Raw genomic sequence first — 24514 nt, 5'->3', positions numbered from 1 at the left:
TGTGTCTGATATAAAGATACAACTCTGACTACTTTGTTACAGGATGGAAGAGGCTAGTCTGGTGTTTTTGTAAACCACTTGCAGGAGAAAGATGGACTAAATAGCTTATTGAGGTTAAAGTGTTTATTCATATGGGATGCTTTAATTATTTTGACATTATTGAGAAAATTCTATGTAAAATGTAAATATTCTAAAGCCTTTTAAAGAAAGATATTATAAAAGTGAAAATATCTTTTTAATTTTTAAATTATTTAATCTCACAATGCAAAATAATTCTATTATAAACCAATATTCTTGTGTTACTGAAAATTTGGACATCAGAGCAAAATGGTATATGTATCAGTTAAGGTTATCTGGTTGCCAATAAGAGAACCCAACTTTTCTTTTAAAAATGGAATCTATTGGGAAGGTATTGGGTAACCTACTAATCCGTGGAAAACAATCTCAAAAATCAGGGACAGAAATACATAGGAATCAAAGCATTTGATGCAAGTGGCGGGCGGTGGGGCAGGTAGGGAGATGGGCAGGTGGACGTCTCAGAAGCAGGTGTTCTTCCCATGCTCCTTAGAATGCCACCACTGGAACTGAGATCTAAACATTTGCTACCTCTCTTCCCTTTTACTCCATATTTCTCTTAAAGCCCGAGTATGTGACTCTGGCCATGGTAGGATAAGATGTCTTGCTTGACAGTTCCACTAAGCTCTAGTCAATGATGCAGAGCAATACCTCAAGGAAATTAGGGTCTGTTAACAAAAGAAAGTATAATGGATGCTGGTCAGCTAAAATGCTACAAATGCCACAATGTTAGCCCTAGTTACATTTCCTTTTACTGTAATTCTTACAATTTTGGCACATCATCTTCTAGCCCTATTTCTTGTATATGTCCCAGTTTTTTTTTCTTAATTTTATCTATTGTTAAATGGTAAAGTTGGTGGTCTTCTCATACATTATTTAACCATTCCTAAATTGCTGGACATTTAGATTATTGTCATGAAAATGTAATAAATAAAGCAGCATAGAGTAGTAATAGCTAACCTAAACTGGCTAAATAATAGTGCTTCCACTCCTGAATGTCTGGTCTACCCTACTGTGCTTCTACAAGAGAGAGCATGATAAAATAAGTCTACATTCCAGGAGAAGTATTTAAATGAAGGGGATTTCATCAGGCATTGAAACTGACAAAACGGTAAGCCTTATCCTCCCAGGGACTGACAATTTTCCCTTTGTCCATTAGGGGGCAAGCTGATTTTCATGGCCCCAGGACCCATTGAGCTCAGGGCGCACGCCATCCTTGTTTCTGACGGTGGAGAGCTCCGGATTGGATCCGAAGACAAGCCCTTCCAAGGCAGAGCTCAGATCACACTGTACGGGAGTTCCTACTCAACTCCCTTCTTTCCCTATGGAGTCAAGTTCCTGGCTGTGAGGAATGGAACTCTTTCTCTGCACGGTGAGTGAGGCAATTGATCAGAGGAAATGAAGTAGAGCTGTGTCTAGCAGTGGAAACTGATAAAACTGTTTGGAAGTCCTTGACTATAGTTGCTAAACCAACCAGGTCAGCTAGAGCATGGCACTATTTCCTTAAATAACAAGTAAAACTGTTATGATTCCTGTGGCAGAGTACACTACAGTTCCCAATTATTTGCTCCCCTTTCTGTAAGAGGATTGTGTATACCTCCACCCACTGTTAGGTGACTTTCAGTGCCTCCTTGTGGGTGGACCATACTTCCTGGCCCCTTTGCAAGAGCAGACTTATACTTGCTTTGGTCAGTGGAATGTGAGCAGAAATGGGGGACTGCATGGCCAAGTGAAGGTTTTAAGACCTGTTACGATGCTTTAGCCATTTCGTTTTCTTCCCGTCACTTGAGAATAGCCTGTCCCAGATAGGGGCAGTTCCTTCTGCTTAGAACCTGAACGAAGATGACATGGAGCAGTGCTGCAGCTGACCTCCTGCTCTCATGTATGTGAGTGAGAAATAAGCCTTTCTCATAAGCCACTGAGATTTGCATTTGTAATTGCAGCATAGCCTAGTGAAAACTGACTGATACAATTACTTAGCATGTACTGATGTCTCTCAACGTGCAGTAGCCTGGTATCCCAAATCAAATACAGACAACCTCATTTAGTTGTTGAACCTCTTCCTGTCTCCCCAAACCCCCTACCCCATGAGCAGGGTTTAATTACAGTTCTACTTAGAATCCTCTTACAGATAGGTGGGGTGTTTAAGGATTCCTAGGAGAAAATAGATTAGGCTACAGTGTGTTTCCACCCCAACTTTATTTGCTTTCTGATCATCTAATTCCACTTTGCAAAATGGACATTTTTTTTCCCTCTTGAGAGTCAGGAAATTACCAGGTGTGCCAGGATAATCCTTAGTATCAACTGTAAAATATCAGTATAAAATAATGAGTAAGCATATTTCAGTGGGTATTTATATGCTTTTGGTTGCATAGCAAGAGTCAAAGGCAGATCAAAAATGTGAGCTCCAGATAGTGACTCAATCTCCAGAAAACATAACGTCATTTACACATTGATATTTCTATATTGGCATCACAAAATAATCCACTTGTCATAGGATAATTGCTCTAGATGAGGGCATGGAGCTGTGCTGAGGAATCTGCCATTTTTCTCTGTCCAGACTCTGTCTCATACCGACCACAGGCCTCAATCATTGTCTGTCAAAAAGCACGCTTGTGTCTCTTTTGGCTTACTATGAAAGGAAGCAAGATCTTTTCCTCAAGCATTTAAGTGTTGACTGTGGGCTACCCAGTGTGCTAGACACTGGGGATCAAATTTTGTGAGGTTAAAAATACCCCATAACTCACTGGATAGAAATTCAAAATGCTTGCTATGTTGATTCTATGATCAACTTCCAAGGGGACCTTTTTACCTCCTATCTTCATCAGCAAGCAACTACATTGATTTTGTAGCCCAGGATCTATTCCCAGGTCAGCCATGGTTTTCAAATGTTTGCTCTAGCTCAATGGCCTCTTAAGCTGCTTTTTACCAGTAAAAAAATGCATCTGGGGAATAAGTTGGTGTATATTTGTGGTTCAGCCAGCCCATAGATCATCCAGAGGACCCCAGGCTTAGGAGGAATCCTCAGATTTGAGAGCCACTGTCCTGTATGATGCAGATAGCACAGCTCTTCCTGAAAATAGGAATTCAAATGAGGAAAAATGAAAACTCTCCTAATTATTTTATTCTGCCTCTTTCATTCCAAGCTCATCTAATTCTCATGCTCTATTGTGAAGAATCAATGAAATAACTCATAAATATACCTTTTGTGCCTGTATTTTAAATGTACGTTGTGCATGTAAGCCTTTGTGATTAAGCAAATGTCAAGAAAATCCCTAGTCTCATTGCTTACAGTCAGTATGGGGCAATTCAAGCAAAGTAGATGCCTCTAATATGTTTTGAAAATTCTGAAAGTTCAGAAAAAATGTTGCTACTCCAGCCATCTGATGTTACTGGATATTGGGAATGAGACCTCCTCTCCCTCTGCTTTCCTCATTTCCATCTCCTCCTTCCTCTTTCTCCTCTCTCCCTCTCCTTTATTCTCCTCCCTCCTCCCTCTCCCTGCTTCCTCCCTTCCTCTTATCCCTCTTTCTTCTTTATTCCCCTTCACCCTCCTCTCTCTCTCTCTCCCTTTTCCTCCCTTCCTCTCCTCCCTCCCTCTCCTTTATTCTCCTTCTCCCTCCTCTCTCTCTCTCCCCCTTTTCCTATATTCCCAGATTAGGCCATTTTCAAAACTGGTTAAACATTCCCCAAAGCATTTGGGACAGAGAATTGGCTAGGATCTCACCTGAATCACGGAGCTTGCCCATTGAACACGGGCAAAGATCAAGCCATTTCCTCTCTGATGTGATGCAGCAGCATCTCACGCATTTGAAAGAAATATTATGTAGAAAAGAGCTCAGCCATTTGGGTGACAGGGATTCCTTTTGTGATGTATCTGTCAGAGAATCGCAGCCCCACGTGCAGCTCATCAATTCTCTCCTGTCACTTCTCCCTCACCACCTGAGGTCTCAGACAGTTTCCCCTCCAGCATGGTGGTATATCATGGCTAAAGTCATTACATAATTTCACTGGCCTTTTGCCAGGGCCAGAGGTGGGTCTGGTGACACTGGGGCTTTAGGAAAAAGCTAATTTTCTATCACCATCAAGTATGCAAAATAGTGAGCAACTTGATTCACTGCTTTGCACCCAGGAAGTCCCTAATGACCCAGCATTCACTCAGTTTCCCAGGATAACATAATGAGATTCACCAACTTTGGCGCACAGAAGAGCCTTTTGGGGGAGGTTTTTGTAGATCTAGATTTCTGGGCCTGGAAATGTACATGTGATGTGACTCAGGTGGCCCATTGACTACACTCAGAGAAACACTGGTTCTAGCGGTTAATCAAATTGGAATCAGAAATGGGCCCAGTTCTGCCGCAGATCAGCTATGACCTTCAACAGATCTCCAAAAAATCAGAAAAACACAGTTCTTACTTCATAAACTTATTGCTCATGAAGTGTTCCAGAGTGTTGGGCCCACAAAACACATATTAATTTTCTTGTCTATCTCTTTTCATCAGAGTAACAGAAGGGTTTTAACCTTGGAGATCATGCGGTAACAACATTCCCAGGCATCTTCTGTTCTCTTCCCACCACCCAGTCAGCACCTTTAGATTTTAATCTCTCTTGGTGCAGCTGCTTCTCAGCTCTGGGTAACCACCATTCCCGGGCATGGTTACAAAAGGCTTCTTAGAAACTATTTGCATGGGCCCCAGTATAGTCTGAAGCAGGGCACTGCCCAGCGAATGAGGCCCTTGGCAGACATTTGGTTCCTAATATTCAGCAGCAATGCTGAATGGATTCTAATATAACGCCAGCTCAGGTCATGTAGACAAATGGTCTGCATGTCAGTCTGATCACTTTCCCACCTTCTCCCTCCATCTCAATCTTTATTATTGCTCTTTGAAACCCTTCTGCTCCAGCTGATTTTTATCTTAGATTAAAATCACTAAGCAAACAGGCTTTGGTGTTCAGCTGTCACAAGGCAAGATGGAGTTGAAAGCACGTTTCATGTATTTCTTTGAATGTAGGAAAAGTCCCACACCCTTATACACTCACATATACACACACCTGCACATACACACCCACGCACAGCACCATCTTTTCTGTTTCTGTTTGTTTGGGAGTAGATGAAGACAGGTTCTGAGTTGCTGGTGGAGTTCAGATTGTTTAGTAACTTCTGTCAGCTGCTCACTTTGATACGTTAATATGACTAAAGGGTCTCAGGATTCCTCCTGAGTGGCATTCTGGGGTTTGGGTAGCTGTAGTCAATAAGAAAATTTCACTCTTGCCTTTTTCCTTCATCACTCTCTCTGCCATTCCAGGTTCCCCACTCCAAACTGAGTGCCAATCACTTGTCACTTTTCAAGTGGGTTGCTGTCAGCCTCGGCAACTTAAATTTTTGACAATGTAATTACGGCTCTTGCTTCCACAGTGGGAATCTGAGCAGGATGGTGGAGCTTTTATTGATTGTTCAGCAGGGAAATTTATCAATGTCTCTCATTTCATTTCCAGTTCCTCCCTGAGAAATTTGGCTGACAGTTTCTTAGGAGACAAACAGTCCCATGGCCTTGGCTGGACTTCTGTCTTTGTCCTTTCAAGAAATTACAGAATATAGGCATTAAATATACATGGAAATTCCTGAGAAAAGGCAGTATGTGGGGCATGATTGAAGAAAGCACGAGTGCAGTTGCAAGGAACATAAGAATTTGGTAGGAATAAATAAAAGCAGTAGTCTAAATAAGCAAGCTTAGATAAGGTTTGTTTTCCTTCTAAAAGTACCAAGTATCTGCATGTAAATTCCATGGTTTCTATGAGTACTGTGTGATGTGCACTATTTTCATAGTTGCTAGAGTATCAGGCTGTCTTTAAGCATGGGATAAAGTCCGTGGAACAGGCACGTGTGTGGGAGTGTGTTTCCGGTCAGTGGTTTTCACATTGTGCTCCACAAAATCCAAATGTTTCCTGGAGGGGATTTAGGGGTTCCCTAAACAATAAATATTGGAGGTAAGTAATAAAGGTTTAAATTGCTCAAGTAATTGATTTATTGCTTTTATCTATTATATATTTGTGTTCAAAGTAACAGTTTGTTAGAAGAAAGAGTTCCACTGTTAAAATTGTGATTAAAAAACTCTACTAGGTCATTCTTTTAGCTGTGGTGTATGGATCCTTTTGAGGTGTCCAGGGCTTCTCTGCATGATTCCTGTTTCCCCAAGACTGATTTAGCTCTGGGACATTTTCTATAAAGTCTGTTCTTTGATGTAGGGTGAAACTTTCTAGAGCCCATTTTCATGTCATAACAGTTCCTCTTATCCAACAATATATTTTTAAATCTCCACTGTCTCGTCACCTGATTAATAGTCTCCAATGCTGTCTCCTCTTGCCCATTTCCTTACCTATTTCTTCTAGACCAAGACTCCTCCCTTTTCTTCTGTCTCTCGTTCCCTTGAGCTAGATACAAACCAGAGCTTTGACATGGCATTTTTATATGTAGCTTTATTACTCTGAAATTGTTTGGTTTTAGGGGACAGAAGCCCACTGGAAACAAACTTAGAACCAAGGATTTATGAATTCTTGTAATCAAAACGCAGGATGGAGAGAAAGACAATGGCCTTAGATGTGACTGTCTTCAGGGGTCCGAATGTCCACAGGACTCACCCCTCAGTCTCTTACCCTGGCTGTCTCTGCATATATTGACTTCACTCTCTCCTACTCCTTATTGCCTTCTTCTCTATGGTTATTGGGACTTCTTGATTTCATGTGGACTTTGATTTTCTACTACCAAAGAAAGGAACTCTGTATTCTTTTCAAAAAATAACTAGGGGAGGCCTCCCAAAGTCCCGCTAGAGTTACCTAGCAGACTAAGGACTATACATGGTGCCCAGGGGGAAAGTGCACTGTGACTGTCCAAGCTCAAGCCACCTTTTCACTTCTTTACCAACCCTCAAGGCCAGGAATGCAAGGCCATGTGAAGAGATGCAGCTCTGCCTTGAACAGGGAGACCAGGGTGGTGTGGGATGTGTGTTTGTGTGTCTGTGTGTGTGTGTGTATGTATATGACTGTGCATGCATGTGTATGTTTGGGTGTTTTTGTGCATGTATATTTTGAGAAGCTGTTCACCAAAAGGGGGGATGGCAACCAGATCCAGAAAGGAGAGACGCACGGAAGACAAAACCATAGGTGTCTTCTGAGCTGAAACCTTAGGCTTTGACTTCTGGTTCAGCCTGAAATCTCAAGGCGACTGAAACTCATAGACAGAAATATTCAAATATAGTACGATACTGTTGTATAAACTCAGTATGTAAAGTTAATATCAGTTATTTAGGCTGCATTTAGGCTGAATAAAACAAGTGTGTGAGATCAGGCAAACAAAAATCCTCATTAAGTTACTAGTAAGGATCCCATCAAACAGAAGATATATATAATATATAAATATAATATTATATTATATAAATATATATTATATTATATAAATATATTTTATATATTATATAATATAATAAATATTAATATAATATAATAGATATTATATATGTATAATATATATTATAGAATAATATATAATATATGGTATATATTATATATTATATAATTAATAAGTATTATATATAATATAATATATATAATAATGTATATTATATATATATAATTGAAAACTTTTGCTGTGATTGAACCCCAAATTTTAAATCTCAATGTTGCTCCAAATTTTAAAAGCTTTATCCCAAGGTCTTAGGAAATCTCATTTTCTAGTATATGCTATGGATTTTCTTCTTTATTCCCATGAACTGTGGATTTCCTCAATATTGAAGAGGTTCTCTGCTTTCCCCTTGCATTTATCACCACAAAATATTACCTGTGATTTCATGGGAAACTTGAGCTGATATGGTGTGTAAATTTGCCACAGGACTGAGCAAATGCAAGAGACACATTTTTAGGGATGTTTGGTAGATGCAAACCTTCTAGACAGAAGTCTGACTCGAATAGATTTTATTTTTCTTTAGTCACTACCTTCGTCTGTATTCTGATGGATCCTTTTTCTTGTCCTTTAACAACACCTTGGGTACCAATAGCTTTCCAGTTAATTTCAGATATTGAAAATGCCAGTCCTGATTAATCTAGTTTAAAAGCTCAGTCTCCTATTCATTTAATGTTACCTTCCTTACCCACAAAGCTTCAACTTGAGGTACTTGGGATGGTAGGGTCTGCTCCCTCACTTTTCCTCTAATCCTTCTTATTTCATGTTCTCAGTATTGGGGCAGGTGGGAGAGGTAAGGTGAGAGGTTTAACAAGCTTAATACTTAACTGTGCACCTATATCCTCTGTTGGGTGTTGCTCTCTCTCCGAATAATAATTGCTGACTGTTGAGTCTCCCTCCTAAGATGCCTGCATGAAATCACTGGAGTCTTGTAGGAGGACTTTCCACTGCACAGTTTCTCGATGTGGAAGCCCCAGCTGGGTTTTCAATCCCTTAGCATCCACCTTGGGGGTTGGTCTTGGTGGAGTCCTAGAAAGTTTGTTCAAGCCAAGCTATCTTCCCTACAATTCAGCTATCCAGATACAAATCCACATGAAAGATGTTCCACTTATCACCCCTTTCTCTGCTCTGCTCTTTCTCTAATTGTTTCCCCTGCTTAGATTGGCATGAGCAGCTGAGCAAATAGGCTGCATATGCAGACATTCCACCTGGGAAAAGAAGCCAGTCTCCCCTTCTTACAGGTCACTCTATGATTGATACTTATGCAGCCCTCTTTCTTTGCTTAATAAGAGAGAAGTAGTTTCATACCTCACTGTATAGGAAGGGGAGGAAAGGCCAGGGTTAGCTCACCCAGGCTGGTGGTTCATCCCCATCTCTCAGGATTCCTTTGAATCTCCTTGTTTTTGGTCATTCATAAACGACGGAGTGAACTCTGCTCCAGGGACGGCAAAAGTGGCAGAGTTAGATTAGCTTTCTTTAATAAGCCCCAAGGAGATGTTTTCTTCCTGTCTGTGGCTTCCCTATAATGTGGGGTACTTATCATCTCCTGATCCCACGCATGTGTCCTCCTGGTAGGTTCTAGAGGAGTAGAAGTCCCACCCAACAACCTGCTATGTATGTAAAACGGGTGCCCTAGAGGGATGTGGTGTTGAAGGGGAGAGCCACTGTCATTTTGCATTGTTATTTGGCTTTGTTTTTTATTTAGGACTGGGAAGGAAGGAAGATTAAATAGAGGGGAAGAATGGAGAAAGGAGGATGAGGAAAATTAAAAACGTATTTATTGCTTTTTCTACTCTTAAATTTAAATAAGCTTTAATTCAGTGTTGGGGTTCTGGTCAGCTGGCATGTTGTTGCAGATCATAATTACATAGTTGAGTTAACATCAGCGAGCATGGTCTTGGCGTACTTGGAACCCTAGCGTGGTAGGACAGCCAGCGAATGATGAGTGGTCCTCTCTTTTGAGCAGATGAAGATTGACCCTTGGCTCTATGTCCTCTAAAATATAACCAACACCACCAACAAAAAGTATGGTATTTTTTTTCTGTTCTGTCTAATAATACTTCAAAAAAGTCTAAACACTGTATAACCATTCTATTTACAGTGGCAGATATGTGTCTGCTAAAATCTCATTGATCTGGACAAGAGTAACCTTGGAACAATCTTTAAGAAAGGGTTCCTTAAATTAATAGTATAAACCACACTTTAGGGAACTTGTTTAAACACATTTAAGTGAACATGCTGTTTTTAAGGTCTTTTAATTTTAGGTGTTTGCATGTACATGTATACTGCTAATTAGAAATGATTTCTAGCTATTCAATAATCCAAGTACAGCAGGAACCCCACTTAAAAACACATTGTAAGGTACTTCAAGTTTCTATATATACTTGAAAGTGTTGGCATTAGTCAGGTCTTTTTTTGGTTTCAAGTGACAGAAAACCCAATTCAAACAAAAAATAAGAGCACTTATTGCCTCATATAACTGAAAAGAAAAAACTTGAGGCAAAAAGAAAAAACTTGAGGCACAGCTGAGTCCAGGTGCTCTGATGAAGGCATTAAGATTTTGTTTCTCTGCGACTCTTGGTTCTGCTTTCCCCTCAGTTGGCTTCATTTTCAGTCAAACTCTGCCTTCATGGAGGCAGAAATGGCTGTCCTGTGGCTCCAGATGAAAGGGAATGCCTCTTTCCCAATGGCTGTTTAACCTCTGAGCAAATTTCAACATTTCCCCATCACTGTTTTGCATCGCTCCTTCTGTTTTTTTCTCCTTAGCTTTCAACGTTATTTAATGTATTACGTAAAGTTTACTTTTCACATTTTTTTGTATTTATTTTATTACCTCTCCCAGAAGAATATATACATCATGAGGGCAAGCACTTTCCTTTTTTTTTTTTTTCATTATCTGCATTGCCTAGAACAGTGCCTGGACTCATAATATGCTTTAAAAAATATTTGCTTGAATAAGTGAATGAAAAACTTGAGCAAAAGCCTCAGGATTAACTTTCGCCACATTTGAGTCATAAGCCATTCGAGAGAGAGAGAGAGAGAAAGAGAGAGAGGAAGGGAGAGAGAAAGAGGGAGGGAGAGAAAAAGAGAGAGAAGTAGATAGAGAGTCCAAGTCCAAAGGTGTAAGAACCAGGAAGACCAATGGTGTAAGTTCTAGTCGGAAAGCCAGCAAGCTGGAGATCCAAGAAGAGCCTATGCTTCAGCCTAAGTTTGAAGACCAGATAAGACCAATGTCTCAGTTCAAGTTACTTCATACTCAGCCTTTTTGTTCTATTCAGGCCTTCAGCTGATTGGATAAGGCTCATCTACATTAAGGAAGGTAATCTTCTTTACTTAGTCTACTGATTCAAATGTTAATCACATTAGAAATACCTACACACACACACACACACACACACACACATACACGAAGAACAATTTACATTTAGCTGAAGTTCTGGGTACCCCATAGCCCAGTCAAGTTGATGCACAAAATTAACCATCACAGTCACCAAAGCAAACCTCATAACTGACTCTGTATCATATTTTAGACACACGAGGATTTCAAGCCTCTCATCTTGACACAAAGCTTCTCAAGGGAAAGTAACTAGCTCCAAGGTTCATCTCTTCCTTTCAAAATTTCTGTAGTTTCCGTTTTCCCGCTAGGTTGTGAGGATCTTTGCTGGCATTCTGCATCTTCTCTAGATGAGCTTGACTTTGCTCCGTCATAGAGTACTCACTCACTCATCTTCTTCTGAGTAAGTATGAGGAGCCTGGGCTCTTGAAGTGGACTGTGTGGTCCAAATCCCATCTCTACCATGAACTAGCTAGTGGACCTTGAAAAAACTCCTCAGTGTTTCAGTTCCCACATCTATAAAATGGACATTATTTTAAGACATTTCTCATGATATTTGTTATGTGGTTTAAGTGAAATAAAACATGTAATGTACTTATCACAATGGCAGATGTTGAGCAAGTACTCGATAAATGTCAATTATTATCATTGTTATTATTTGTTTACACTTTTGATTTGGTGAAGTTGTCCCATTATTAGTCTAAGGATGGGGTGGTGTTTACTGTTTTCCATTAATCTCTCAGTTAGAAACCTGGTTGTCATTCTTGATACCTCCTTTATCATTCCTCTTATCATGTCCATCACTAAGTCTTGTTGATTTTAATTCTTGGATAACTCGTGAGCCCATATCCTTCTCTCTATCTCCATTACTGTCACCTTAGTTTATGGTACCTTCAACTTACGCCTGGATTATTGTGTAAACTTTTAAACTTATTTTCTATTTGCTACTTTTGTTCTTTCCAATTCATTCTTTGCCCTAGAGCCAAGTTGATCTTCTAAAAACACAAATCTGTTTATATTGTGCTGCTGCTCAAAACTCTTCAGTGGCTTTCTATTGTTTCTAAGGTAAAGTCTGAAATTTCTAGCATGGCTATTAGGTACTATTTAGGTTCCTGCTAACACCTTCTGTCCTGTTTTTCAACTCTCCCCCTTGGCCACCTCATGCTTCAGTAGTAATCTTCTTTTAGGTTGCTAAATGGTTAATGTGGTCTAGATTTTCATTTTTTTACATTTTTGAGTACCACAAGAAACTCAACTTTGTTAGGTAAATGGAAAGCTACATAGGCAGAAGCTTGTGATTTTTCCTTCAAAGAGAATTCTTCCATGTGCATCATCAAAGCAATACTATTAATAGTATTGCTTTCAGCCTGGTCATGGAAAAAGAGTATCATTGAATTGGGTATTATATTTAATATTTGTCAAAATTGGATTTTACCTGGATCCTGGCACTTTATAATTTTCAAAGCTGCTTCCCATTCTTTACTCTCATTTAACTCTCACAACCACCCTGTGAAGCATGAAAGACTGGGATTGTTACTTTCATTTTAGAGATGATGAAACTGGGGCCTGGAAGGGGATGTAACTAAAACTCATTCCATTTTCTTCATGGACTTAAGACGCACATGGGCTCGCTTCTATTTTGTGTACACATAGCTGGTATTTACTTGTGGCAGAAAGGCAGAATATACCTCTTTCTGAAACAGTCTCCTCAATTTTAACTTTTGCAGCTTATTTTGAGATCCCAATTGGGGCTTTCTGGCTTATAGCTCTCTTTGTAAAATTCTTGATAGACGTACAAAGAACCAGTTTCTTTTATACCTTGTTATTTATCTTTTAGTACTTCTATAGAGTTTTCCAATCTTTGTGATGGCAAATCTACAAATATTTTGTCTTATGGTTTCTGCCTTTGATTTTATGTTTATCAATTCTTTTCTGTACAAAGACTATATAAAAATGTACCTATTTGTTTTTTGGTACTTTTATTGTTTTTTTTTTTTTTCTTTTTATTCACATTTGTGTCTGTCTTTAACTAGGGTCAGCGAACTATGAGCCATGGACCAAATCTGGTCCATTCCTTGCTTTTATACACAAAATTTTATGGAGGCACAGCCACACCCATTTGTTTAGGTATTATCTATGGCTGCTTTGCACTATAATGGCAAAGTTCGGTCATTATGACAGAGATCACATGGTCTGCAAACCCCAAACTCTTTATTATCTCCCTGTTCTTTTTACAGAAAAAGTTATCAGACCCTTATTTTAATCAATATAGGATTTATTCTGATATAGTTTGTCAGTTATCTATTTTTTTTCAAATGAGTAGCCAATTTTCACAGCACTATTTATTCAACCATAGGCTAAAAAATGACACCCATGTATGTCCATGTCCTAATCCTTGGAACCCATGAACGTTACCTTAAAAATTTGGCAAAACGGGGTTGGGTTCCAAGATGGCTGAATAGGAACAGCTCCAGTCTACAGCTGCCAGCATGAGGGACGCAGAAGATGGGTGATTTCTGCATTTCCAACTGAGGTACTGGGTTCATCTCAATGGGACTTGTTTGGCAGTGGGTGCAGCCCACAGAGTGTGAGCCAAAGCAGGGTGGGGTATCGCCTCACTAGGGAAGTGCAAGGGGTTATGGAATTCCCTTTCCTAGCCAAGGGAAGCCATGACAGACAGTACTTGGAAAATCGGGACACTCCCACCTTAATGCTGTGCTTTTCCAATGGTCTTAGAAAATGGCACACCAGGAGATTATATCCTGTGCCTGGATCAGAGGGTCCCACACCAATGGAGCCTTGCTCACTGCTAGCACAGCAGTCTGAGATCGAACTGCAAGGAGGCAGCGAGGCTGGGGGAGGGGCATCCGCCATTGCTGAGGCTTGAGTAGGTTAACAAAGTGGGCAGGAAACTCGAACTGAGTGGAGCCCACCACAGCTCAACTAGGCCTGCCTGCCTCTGTAGACTCCACCTCTTGGGGCAAGGCATAGCTGAACAAAAGGCAGCAGAAACTTCTGCAGACTTAAATGTCCCTGTCTGACAGCTTTGAAGAGACTAGTGGTTCTCCCAGCACAGAGTTTGAAATCTGAGAATGGACAGACTCACATGGGTCCCTGACCCTGAGTAGCCTAACTGGGAGACACCTCCCAGTAGGGGCTGACTGACACCTCATACAGCTGGGTGCCCCTCTGAGATGAAGCTTCCAGAAGAAGGATCAGGCAGCAACATTTGCTGTTCTGCAATATTTGCTGTTCTTCAGCCTCTGCTGGTGATACCCAGGCAAACAGGGTCTGGAGTGGACCTCCAGTGAACTCCAATAGACCTGCAGCTGAGGGTCCTGACTGATAGAAGGAAAACTAACAAACGGAAAGGAATAGAATCAACATCAACAAAAAGGACATCCACACCAAAACCCCATCTGTAGGTCACCATCATCAAAGACCAAAGGTAGATAACACCACAAAGATGGGGAGAAACCAGAGAAGAAAAGCTGAAAATTCTAAAAATCAGAGTGCCTCTTCTCCTCCAAAGGATCTCAGCTCCTTGCCAGCAATAGAACAAAGCTGGACGGAGAATGACTTTGATGAGTTGACAGAAGTAGGCTTCAGAAGATCGGTAGTAACAAACTTCTCCAAGCTAAAGGAGGATGTTTGAACCCCTCACAGAGAAGCTAAAAACCTTGAAAAAAGATTAGATGAATGGCTAACTATAATAAACAGCATAGAGAAGACCTTAGATGACCTGATGGAGCTGAAAACCATGGCATGAGAACTACATGATGCATGCACAAGCTTCAGTAGCCAATTCGATCAAGTGGAAGAAAGGGTATCAGTGATTGAAGATCAAATGAATGATATGAAGTGAGAAGAGACGTTTAGAGAACAGGAGTTAAAAGAAATGAACAAAGCCTCCAAGAAATATGGGACTATGTGAAAAGACCAAATCTACATCTGATTGGTGTACCTGAAAGTGATGGGGAGAAGGCAACCAAGTTGGAAAACACTCTTCAGGATATTATCCAGGAGAATTTCCCCAACCCAGCAAGGCAGGCCAACATTCAAATTCAGGAAATACAGAGAATGCCACAAAGATACTCCTTGAGAAGAGCAACCCCAAGACACATAATTGTCAGATTCACCAAAGTTGAAATGAAGGAAAAAATGTTAAGGGCAGCCAGAGAGAAAGGTCTGCTTACCCACAAACGGAAGCCCATCAGACTAACAATGGATCTTTATAGCACTAAATTATAATTTATCGCACTAAATGTCCACAAGAGAAAGCAGGAAAGATCTAAAATCGACACCCTAACATCACAATTAAAAGAACTAGAGAAGCAAGAGCAAGCACATTCAAAAGCTAGCAGAAGGCAAGAAATAACTAAGATCAGAGCAGAACTGAAGGAGATAGAGACACAAAAAACCCTTCAAAAAATTAATGAATCCAGGAGCTGGTTTTTTGAAAAGATCAACAAAATTGATAGACCACTAGCAAGACTAATAAAGAAGAAAAGAGAGAAGAATCAAATAGACACAATAAAAAATGATAAAGGGGATACCACCACCGATCCCACAGAAATATAAACAACCATCAGAGAATACTATAAACACTTCTATGCAAATAAACTAGAAAATCTAGAAGAAATGGATAAATTCCTGGACACATACACCCTCCCAAGACTAAACCAGGAAGAAATTGAATCCCTGAATAGACCAATAACATGTTCTGAAATTGAGGCAATAATCAATAGCTTACCAACTAAAAAAGTCCAGGACCAGGTGGATTCACAGCTGAATTCTACCAGAGGTACAAGGAGGAGCTGGTACCATTCCTTCTGAAACGATTCCAATCAATAGAAAAAGAGGGAATCCTCCCTAACTATGAGGCCAGCATCATCCTGATATCAAAGCCTGGCAGAGACACAACAAAAAAAGAGAATTTTAGACCAATATCCCTGATGAACATCAATGCAAAAATCCTCGATAAAATACTGGCAAACCAAATCCAGCAGCACATCAAAAAGCTTATCCACCACGATCATGTTGGCTTCATCCCTGGGGTGCAAGGCTGGTTCAACATACACAAATCAATAAATGTAATCTATCATATAAACAGAACCAAAGACAAAAACCACATGATTATCTCAATAGATGCAGAAAAGGCCTTTGACAAAATTCAACATCCCTTCATGCTAAAAACGCTCAATAAACTAGGTATTGATGGGATGTATCTCAAAATAATAAGAGCTATTTATGACAAACCCACAGCCAATATCATACTGAATGGGCAAAAACTGGAAGCATTCCCTTTGAAAACTGGCACAAGACAAGGATGCCCTCTCTCACCACTCCTATTCAACAGAGTATTGGAAGTTCTGACTAGGGCAATCAGGCAGGAGAAAGAAATAAAGTGTATTCAATTAGAAAAAGAGGAAGTCAAATTGTCCCTGTTTGCAGATGACATGATTATATATTTAGAAAACCCTATCCTCTCAGCCCCAAATCTCCTTAAGCTGATAAGCAACTTCAGCAAAGTCTCAGGATACAAAATCAGTGTGCAAAAATCACAGCATTCCTATACACCAATAACAGACAAACAGAGAGCCAAATCGTGAGTGAATCCCATTCACAATTGCTTCAAAGAGAATAAAATACCTAGGAATCCAGCTTACAAGGGATGTGAAGGACCTCTTCAAGGAGAACTACAAACCACTGCTCAATGAAATAAAAGAGGACACAAACAAATGGAAGAACATTCCATGCTCATGGGCAGGAAGAATCAATATCGTGAAAATGGCCATACTGCCCAAGGTAATTTATAGATTCAATGCCATCCCCATCAAGCTACCAATGACTTTCTTCACAGAATTGGAAAAAACTACTTTAAAGTTCATATGGAACCAAAAAAGAGCCTGCATCGCCAAGTCAATCCTAAGCCAAAAGAACAAAGCTGGAGGCATCACGCTACCTGACTTCAAACTATACTACAAGGCTACAGTAACCAAAACAGCATGGTACTGATACCAAAACAGAGATATAGATCAATGGAACAGAACAGAGCCCTCAGAAATAATGCCACATATCTACAACCATCTGATCTTTGACAAACCTGACAAAAACAAGCAATGGGGAAAGGATTCCCTATTTAATAAATGGTGCTATGAAAACTGGCCAGCCATATGTAGAAAGCTGAAACTGGATCACTTCCTTACACCTTATACAAAAATTAATTCAAGATGGATTAAAGACTTACATGTTAGACCTAAAACCATAAAAACCCTAGAAGAAAACCTAGGCAATACCATTCAGGACATAGGCATGGGCAAGGACTTCATGTCTAAAACATCAAAAGCAATGGCAACAAAAGCCAAAATTGACAAATGGGATCTAATTAAACTAAAGAGCTTCTGCACAGCAGAAGAAACTACCTTCAGAGTGAACAGGCAACCTACAGAATGGGAGAAAATTTTTGCAACCTACTCATCTGACAAAGGGCTAATATCCAGAATCTACAATGATTTACAAGAAAAAAACAAACAACCCCATCAAAAAGTGGGCAAAGGATATGAACAGACCCTTCTCAAAAGAAGACATTTATGTAGCCAACAGACACATGAAAAAATGCTCATCATCACTGGCCATCAGAGAAATGCAAATCAAAACCACAATGAGATACCATCTCACACCAGTTAGGATGTCAATCATTAAAAAGTCAGGAAACAACAGGTGCTGGAGAGGATATGGAGAAACAGGAACACTTTTACACTGTTGGTGGGACTGTAAACTAGTGTAACCATTGTGGAAGTCAGTGTGGCGATTCCTCAGGGATCTAGAACTAGAAATACCATTTGACCCAGCCATCCCATTACTGGGTGTATCCCCAAAGGATTATAAATCGTGCTGCTATAAAGACACATGCACACGTATGTTTATAGCAGCACTATTCACAATAGCAAAGACTTGGAGCCAACCTAAATGTCCAACAACGATAGACTGGATTAAGAAAATGTGGCACATATACACCATGGAATACTATGCAGCCATAAAAAATGATGAGTTCATGTCCTTCATAGGGACATGGATGAAACTGGAAACCATCATTCTCAGCAAACTATCACAAGGAGAAAAAACCAAACACCGCATGTTCTCACTCATAGGTGGGAATCGAACAATGAGAACACATGGACACAGGAAGGGGAACATCACACTCTGGGGACTGTTTTGGGGTGGGGGGAGGGGGGAGGGATACCATTAGGAGATATACCTAATGCTAAATGACGAGTTAATGGGTGCAGCACACCAACATGGCACATGTATACATATGTAACAAACCTGCACATTGTGCACATGTACCCTAAAACTTAAAGTATAATAAAATAAAATAAAATAAGGAAATTCTGTCATTTGTGACAACATGGAGGAACCTGAAGGATATATGCAAAATGAAAAAAATTCAGGCACAGAAATCAAAAAAACGCATGATCTCTCAGTTACATGTCCACATGTCTAAAAAGTTGAACTCATAGAAGCAGAGGAAGAATGGTAGTTGCCTGTGGCTGCGAGGAAGGGTATTGGGGAATGGGTACAAAGTTTTAGTTAGCCAAGGTTAAGTAAGTTCTGAACATCTATTGTACAGCATAATGATTATAGTTAATATTAATATATTGCATAATTGAAAATTGCTAAGAGAGTAATCTTAAATGTTCTTACCACAAGAACGATGGAAGGGCAGGATTTTCCCATCTTTCTCCCTTCAAAGCTCATATTCTGCTACTATGCATCCTACCTTCTGCTGGCAGAGGGATGAAATGAACAGTGGGAAACATGCTTTGGGCACAATAGATACTGAGTGGGGCATCCAGACCTTAACGATAGCAGAGAAGAGCCAGGGAATGGAGGGAAATGGGCCCCCAGTTGCATCCAGGAATAAAACTTTCTCTTTACTGCATTATTTTGTCTCTTTATGGGTAAGCATACATCTTGGTCTGTTTGTGCTACTATAAAAAAGTACCTGAGACTGGGTAATTTATAAACAACAGAGATTTATTTTTGACAGTTCTGGAGGCTGAGAAGTCCAAAATCAAGGTGTGGGGTTTCTGGCCATGTACTCACATGGTGGAAGGATGGAAGGGGCAAAAGGCTCACACCCCTTTTATAAGGGTGCTAATCCCACCCATGAGGGATGACCTTATGACTTAATCACCTCCTAAGGTTCCCACCTCTTAATACTATCACTCTGATCATTAAGTTTCAACATAAGAATTTTTGGGGACACATTCAGACCTCAGTAGCATGTGTCTTCATCTTTTGATTTTCTTCCTTTTGCTTCTCTTAGGTTTCTCCTTATCTACTCAACCTTCAAATGACAGTATTCCCATGGGGTTGGTCTCAAGTGTTTTTCATTTATAAATTTGTACTTTCTCTCAAGTAATCCCAGTAGTTTCTATCTATTAATCTCTATTAATATGTTTTTTATGTATCTAGCTTCAGACCTCTCTTCTAAGCTCCAGACCCAACTTGTCACTTGGATATTCTCTTTAATACCTAAAATATAACCTTTGTAAAATGGCTATCAAAAGCTTAAGATGTCTGAGATGAATACTACTAGAACATGAACTACATGAGGATGGGGGTTTTTGACTGTTCTGCTCACTACTGTATTTCCATACCTAAAGCAGGACATAACATATAACACATAGTAGGTACTCAATAAATACTTATTGAATGCATTCTTTATTTCCCAAGTGTCCCTGTTTATTTACTAACTTGCTTCAGCTATGGATGTAAGACATTATTGATATCTTCCTTCCTCTAGATCCAATCACCCAGTCCTTTTGATATTCCAAAAGAGATCTCAAATTTGCATCCTTCTCTCCAAATTCATTGTCTAACTCTGATTCAAACCTCCAAAACTTTTGCCAGAACTACTGTGATAACCTTCTACATTACTGCAATAGCCTTCTACAAAGACTTTCTACTTTCACTCACTTTCCTGAAATTTATTCCTCATACAACAAGCGGGGTGACCTTTAAAAATATAAATTTGTAAAGAAGGGGTCCAGTTTCAGTATTCTGCATTATACCTTATATAAAAATTAACTCAAGATGGATTAACGTCTTAAATGTAAGACCTAAAACCATAAAAAAACTAGAAGAAAACCTAGGCAATACCATTCAGGACATAGGCATGGGCAAAGATTTCATGACTGAAACACTGAAAGCAGTGGGAACGAAAGCCAAAATTGACAAATGGGATCTAATTAAACTAAAGAGCTTCTGTGTAGCAAAAGAAACTATCATTAGAGTGAACAGGCAACCTACAGAATGGGAGAAAATTTTTGCAATCCATCCATCTGACAAATGGCTAATTTCCAGAATCTACAAAGAACTTAAACAAATTTACAAGAAAAAACCACCCCATCAAAAAGTGGGTGAAGGATATGAATGGACACTTCTCAAAGGAAGATATTTATGCGATCAACAAACATCTGAATAAAAGCTCATCATTACTGGTCAATATACCATCTCACACCAGTGAGAATGGTGAACACTAAAAAGTAGGAAATAACAGATGCCGGAGAGAATGTGTAGAAATAGTAATGCTTTTACACTGGAAGACAGTGTGGTGATTCCTCAAGGATCAGGAACCAGAAATACCATTTGACCCAGCAATCCCATTACTGGGTATATACCCAAAGGATTATAAATCATTCTACCATAAAGACACATGCACACGTATGTTTATTGAAGCACTGTTCACAATAGCAGAGACTTGGAACCAGTCAAAATGCCCATCAGTGATAGACTGGATAAAGAAAATGTGGCACATCTATACCGTGGAATACTATGCAGCCATAAAAAAGGATGAGTTCATGTCCTTTGCAGGGACATGGATGAAGCAGGAAACCATCATTCTCAGCAAACTAACACAAGAACAGAAAACCAAACATATGTTCTCACTCATAAGCAGCAGTTGAACAATGAGAACACATGGACACAGGGAGGGCAACATCACACACCAGGGCCTGTTAGTGGGTGGGGGACAAGGGGAAGGAGAGCATTAGGAGAAATACCTAATGTAGATGATGGGTTGATGGGTGCAGCAAATCACCATGGCACATGTATACCTATGTAACAAACCTGCACGTTCTGCGCATGTATCCCAGAACTTAAAGGAAATATATGTATATTTGTTTTTATAGCTATTTCAAATACAACTTGAGGTCTTTAAAACAGGTCAACAAAGTCCTGCATTATTTTGCCAAGTCCTCTTCATGTGCTCCAAAGGTCTGATATCTAGTTCCTAGAGTAACACATCAGGCTCTCTGTTTCCCTACTGGCTAGCTCTTGTTTGTCTTTGGATTTGACTCATTCTCCCCAACATGCAGTAAGTCCATTTTCTCACTAAGGATTTTCTTCTCTTAGTTTGTTATGTGTACAGTTTCACAACAGTATGATTTCTTAGATTTCATCCCAAATATTCATTTAGTGGTTTCCAAATAATTTTTAGGATAAACTATGGGAGGGCCTGTGAGACATTTTTGGGTGGGTCCTGCTCACCTCTTCAGAATGAAGGGACAGTCACTAGGTGTCTATACCTTCTGTATACCTGTACCCTGGCCATGCCACTTATGTAGTGGTTATTTGAATGTCCCCCACCATGGTATACATCATTGTCGTTGCCTAGGGTACGCTTCCCGTTTTGTCATCTGGCTCACTTTGGCTTGTCCTTCAAGACCCAGCTCAGTTATCACCTCTTCTGGGAAGCATTCCTGGAGAGGACCACACCCTTGGTGTGATTGCAGTGCTCCATGTCTGTACACCCCTGAGTGTCACTCTGCACCTTGCACAGTGCACTTCTGATTTTTGTCTGTCTATTTCTTGTACTGATCATGGGCCCTGGAGGAAAGGAACTCTGTTCTTTGTGTTTGTCTTCCTAGTGCTTGACAAATGTTCATCCACACACAAGACAGCATTCAATGTTTTGTTATGGATAATGGTGATGTTGCATCCAGAAATAAGGGGGAAATAATTTGTATATATTTGAGGACGATATTTCTAGTTTTCTTGTGAGTTCCTTTATTTCTATTCTGATGCAAACATTATTTTAATAAATTATCCTTTTCTTTCTCCTTTCTCTCTCTTCTTTCCTTCTTTCTCTCTCTCTCTCCCTCCCTCTCTCCCTCACCCACCCTAAATGATTTTGAAAGGCCTTGGCAGTTATTCTTAGAATAAAGATTTAAGTCCTACAAAATAAACAGAGGACAATTAGTGATTTTAGTGTGTTAACCCACAAAGATTATTTTCTTTTTCTCCATGCCCATTTAGTAAGAATGGTTCTCTGAGACTGTGTAATTATGGATGAATGACATTGAAATGCTTGAACAATAATTTGTAGGAAATACAATTATGAGTAGAAGTCATTAGTGGGAGTAAATGAGTAGTTTGTTGGTTAACAGGTCAACATCGAAAGCCCAAAGTGATTAAACATAGTATTAAATTACAAGTTAAAAGCATAGTCCTTTTTCATTTAGCATATTCATAAATTATTGAGCTTTTTATACTGTAGTTTTATGTGTTTTTTGATTTGTGGTACAGAAAGGAAGGGAGCTACCCAACCTGGGTTTCAATAGTTCTATGAACAGAAATGACTCAGATTTAAAAGGTGTGCAATGCCTTCTTCATCAGAGAAGTCAGTTGGTCCACCTTGTATGACATTTAAATAACATTTATGCAGTAATGAGTATAATTTTTTGAACATCAAAGCTAATTGGGTACAGTTAATTTACAGCTATTTCCAGAGGCTACAAATTCCATTTACTTGTCTAGTTCTCTGGTCTTAGATTCAGAAGAACTAGTTTCAGAACTTTGTGCTGATATCTATTACCAAATAATCTTGTCCTTGAAGAATCATAGTTTCCTATCTGTACAATCTGTTAAAATAAATAACAAAAATAAAAAACCTAAGATTTCTTACTTGACAATGAAACTAGTTTGCATAGGTTGGGGTTATTCTAGGTTTTCAATAAACGTTTGTATTTTTTTCTGCTTTTTGTATATTGAATATTATATACTCACTTGGGTATATATCTGATGGGAGTTTACAAGTGATTGCCCAGAAGGCAATACTTAAAATAGCTCATTTAAACCACTATGAATTGAATGTTAATTATGTGTCCAGTGCTGTGTTAGGAATTGTGCCATATATAAAGGAGACATGAGGCAGCGGCACAGCAGTCATGGTGCTACCTGTAAGGTGGAGAGAAAAGACACATGCACTTTAGTAATTTCAGGATGATTTAGTGCTGAGATACATGGGACTGACTATTGTTTATATGACTGAAGTCTCCCCGGGCTTTTCCCTGAGCCTGCTCAGCCCGTGGATATTTCGATAGTGATAAAAATTTTACTCTCTGCAGCTCCCAACTCTCACAAAACCTTCTCCTCTTTTTAGCATTTCTGCTTGCTTGTTCTAGGTGTTCTCACAATGTGTTTTCTGTGAGTTCATCTGTCTGCCTTAGTCACCATGAGGCATCTTTCATGTTCTTTTCCTCCTACTTTGGCTTCTTGGTCGTTGTTCTCCATTCAGGAAGGTAGTAGGGGCTGCCTCATCTCTGCATCTACTGCTGGCACCTGCCATGAGAGTGCTGAACACATGGGTTTGAGGGTGTGGGCTTTCATTTAAAACCCCAAAGGGTGGGAGTGTACTGTGTCCCATGATGAAATGTGGCAACTGTCTCTGCATGCCGCTCAGAGTCCCACCTGATCAACTGGACACCAAGACATTGGGGCGCTTGTTTCTCTGTCTCATTTGTGATTTTATGCATTCAGGATGTATTTATGGAACACTTATTATATGCTAGATACTGTGAAAGGCATTGATGTTGTGACAGTGCACAAACATAGGTGTGGTTTTGGCTGTTGTGTTTAGTGGGGGAGACAAATTCTAAGTACAGAAATAGAGGCCAAATTGCAGTTGTGTTAAGTGTGAGAAAGGAGACAGCCATGGTGATATGACAGATTATATACAGGGTTTGCCTACTCAGCAAGTCTTGGAGGCTTCTCTCAGGTTTAAGTTCTAAAGAATGCAGCAGAGTGAGTTGGTGAGAGAATCTCAGGTGGAGCAGTATCAGGTGACAAAGCCATCTGGAGGGTTCCTCCAAATTATTCCCTCAGGTTCAGTCGCACGTCCTTGTGGTCAAGAGAGAGGGCCTATATCTGAGATTGACCCCATATCTTCTCTGTCATCTTCCTTTCTCCCATCTGTTTCTTTGTGCAAACTTCCTCCCCCACACAAAGCAGCTCCAATAAATGGCCCACAAGCTACCCAGACATGCTTGGGAATGCCTAAATCCCAGATGTATACACAGATTTTGCTGAAGGAACGATGTCACTGATCACTACAAGGTCTGTAGGAGGAAGTGAAGATGAAGTATGTTCTGAAATTCATTGAAAAGATCTGGTTTGAGTTGTGCTTTAAAAGGATAGATGAAGAGAAAGAAGCAAGGACACGAGTGGAAAGGACAAAATTGACAAAAGATTAGAGGGAGGATGATCCTGTTAAATGAGAAGAGGTAAAGAGACTGGGCTTCTTGGAACAGAATTTATTAAGAAATCAGAGACCATAAAGTAGGGTGACATTATGGAGAGTC

The 24514-nt window shown here is 39.7% G+C and overlaps 1 protein-coding gene across 1 annotated transcript in view; it reads left to right on the top strand.

Annotated features, from left to right (window-relative positions):
* Positions 1-24514, top strand: part of PKHD1 (PKHD1 ciliary IPT domain containing fibrocystin/polyductin) — a 462062-nt gene that overhangs the window by 152082 nt on the left and 285466 nt on the right. Inside the window, exon 36 of the mRNA XM_055263099.2 lies at positions 1235-1447. Coding sequence (XP_055119074.2) covers positions 1235-1447 — 213 coding nt within the window. The remainder of the gene's footprint in view (positions 1-1234; positions 1448-24514) is intronic.

Source organism: Symphalangus syndactylus, chromosome 23 (assembly GCF_028878055.3).
Source record: "Symphalangus syndactylus isolate Jambi chromosome 23, NHGRI_mSymSyn1-v2.1_pri, whole genome shotgun sequence".
NCBI lineage: Eukaryota > Metazoa > Chordata > Mammalia > Primates > Hylobatidae > Symphalangus > Symphalangus syndactylus.
Note: the sequence above shows the minus strand (reverse complement) of the source record. Positions and strands in the feature narration are given on the sequence as shown.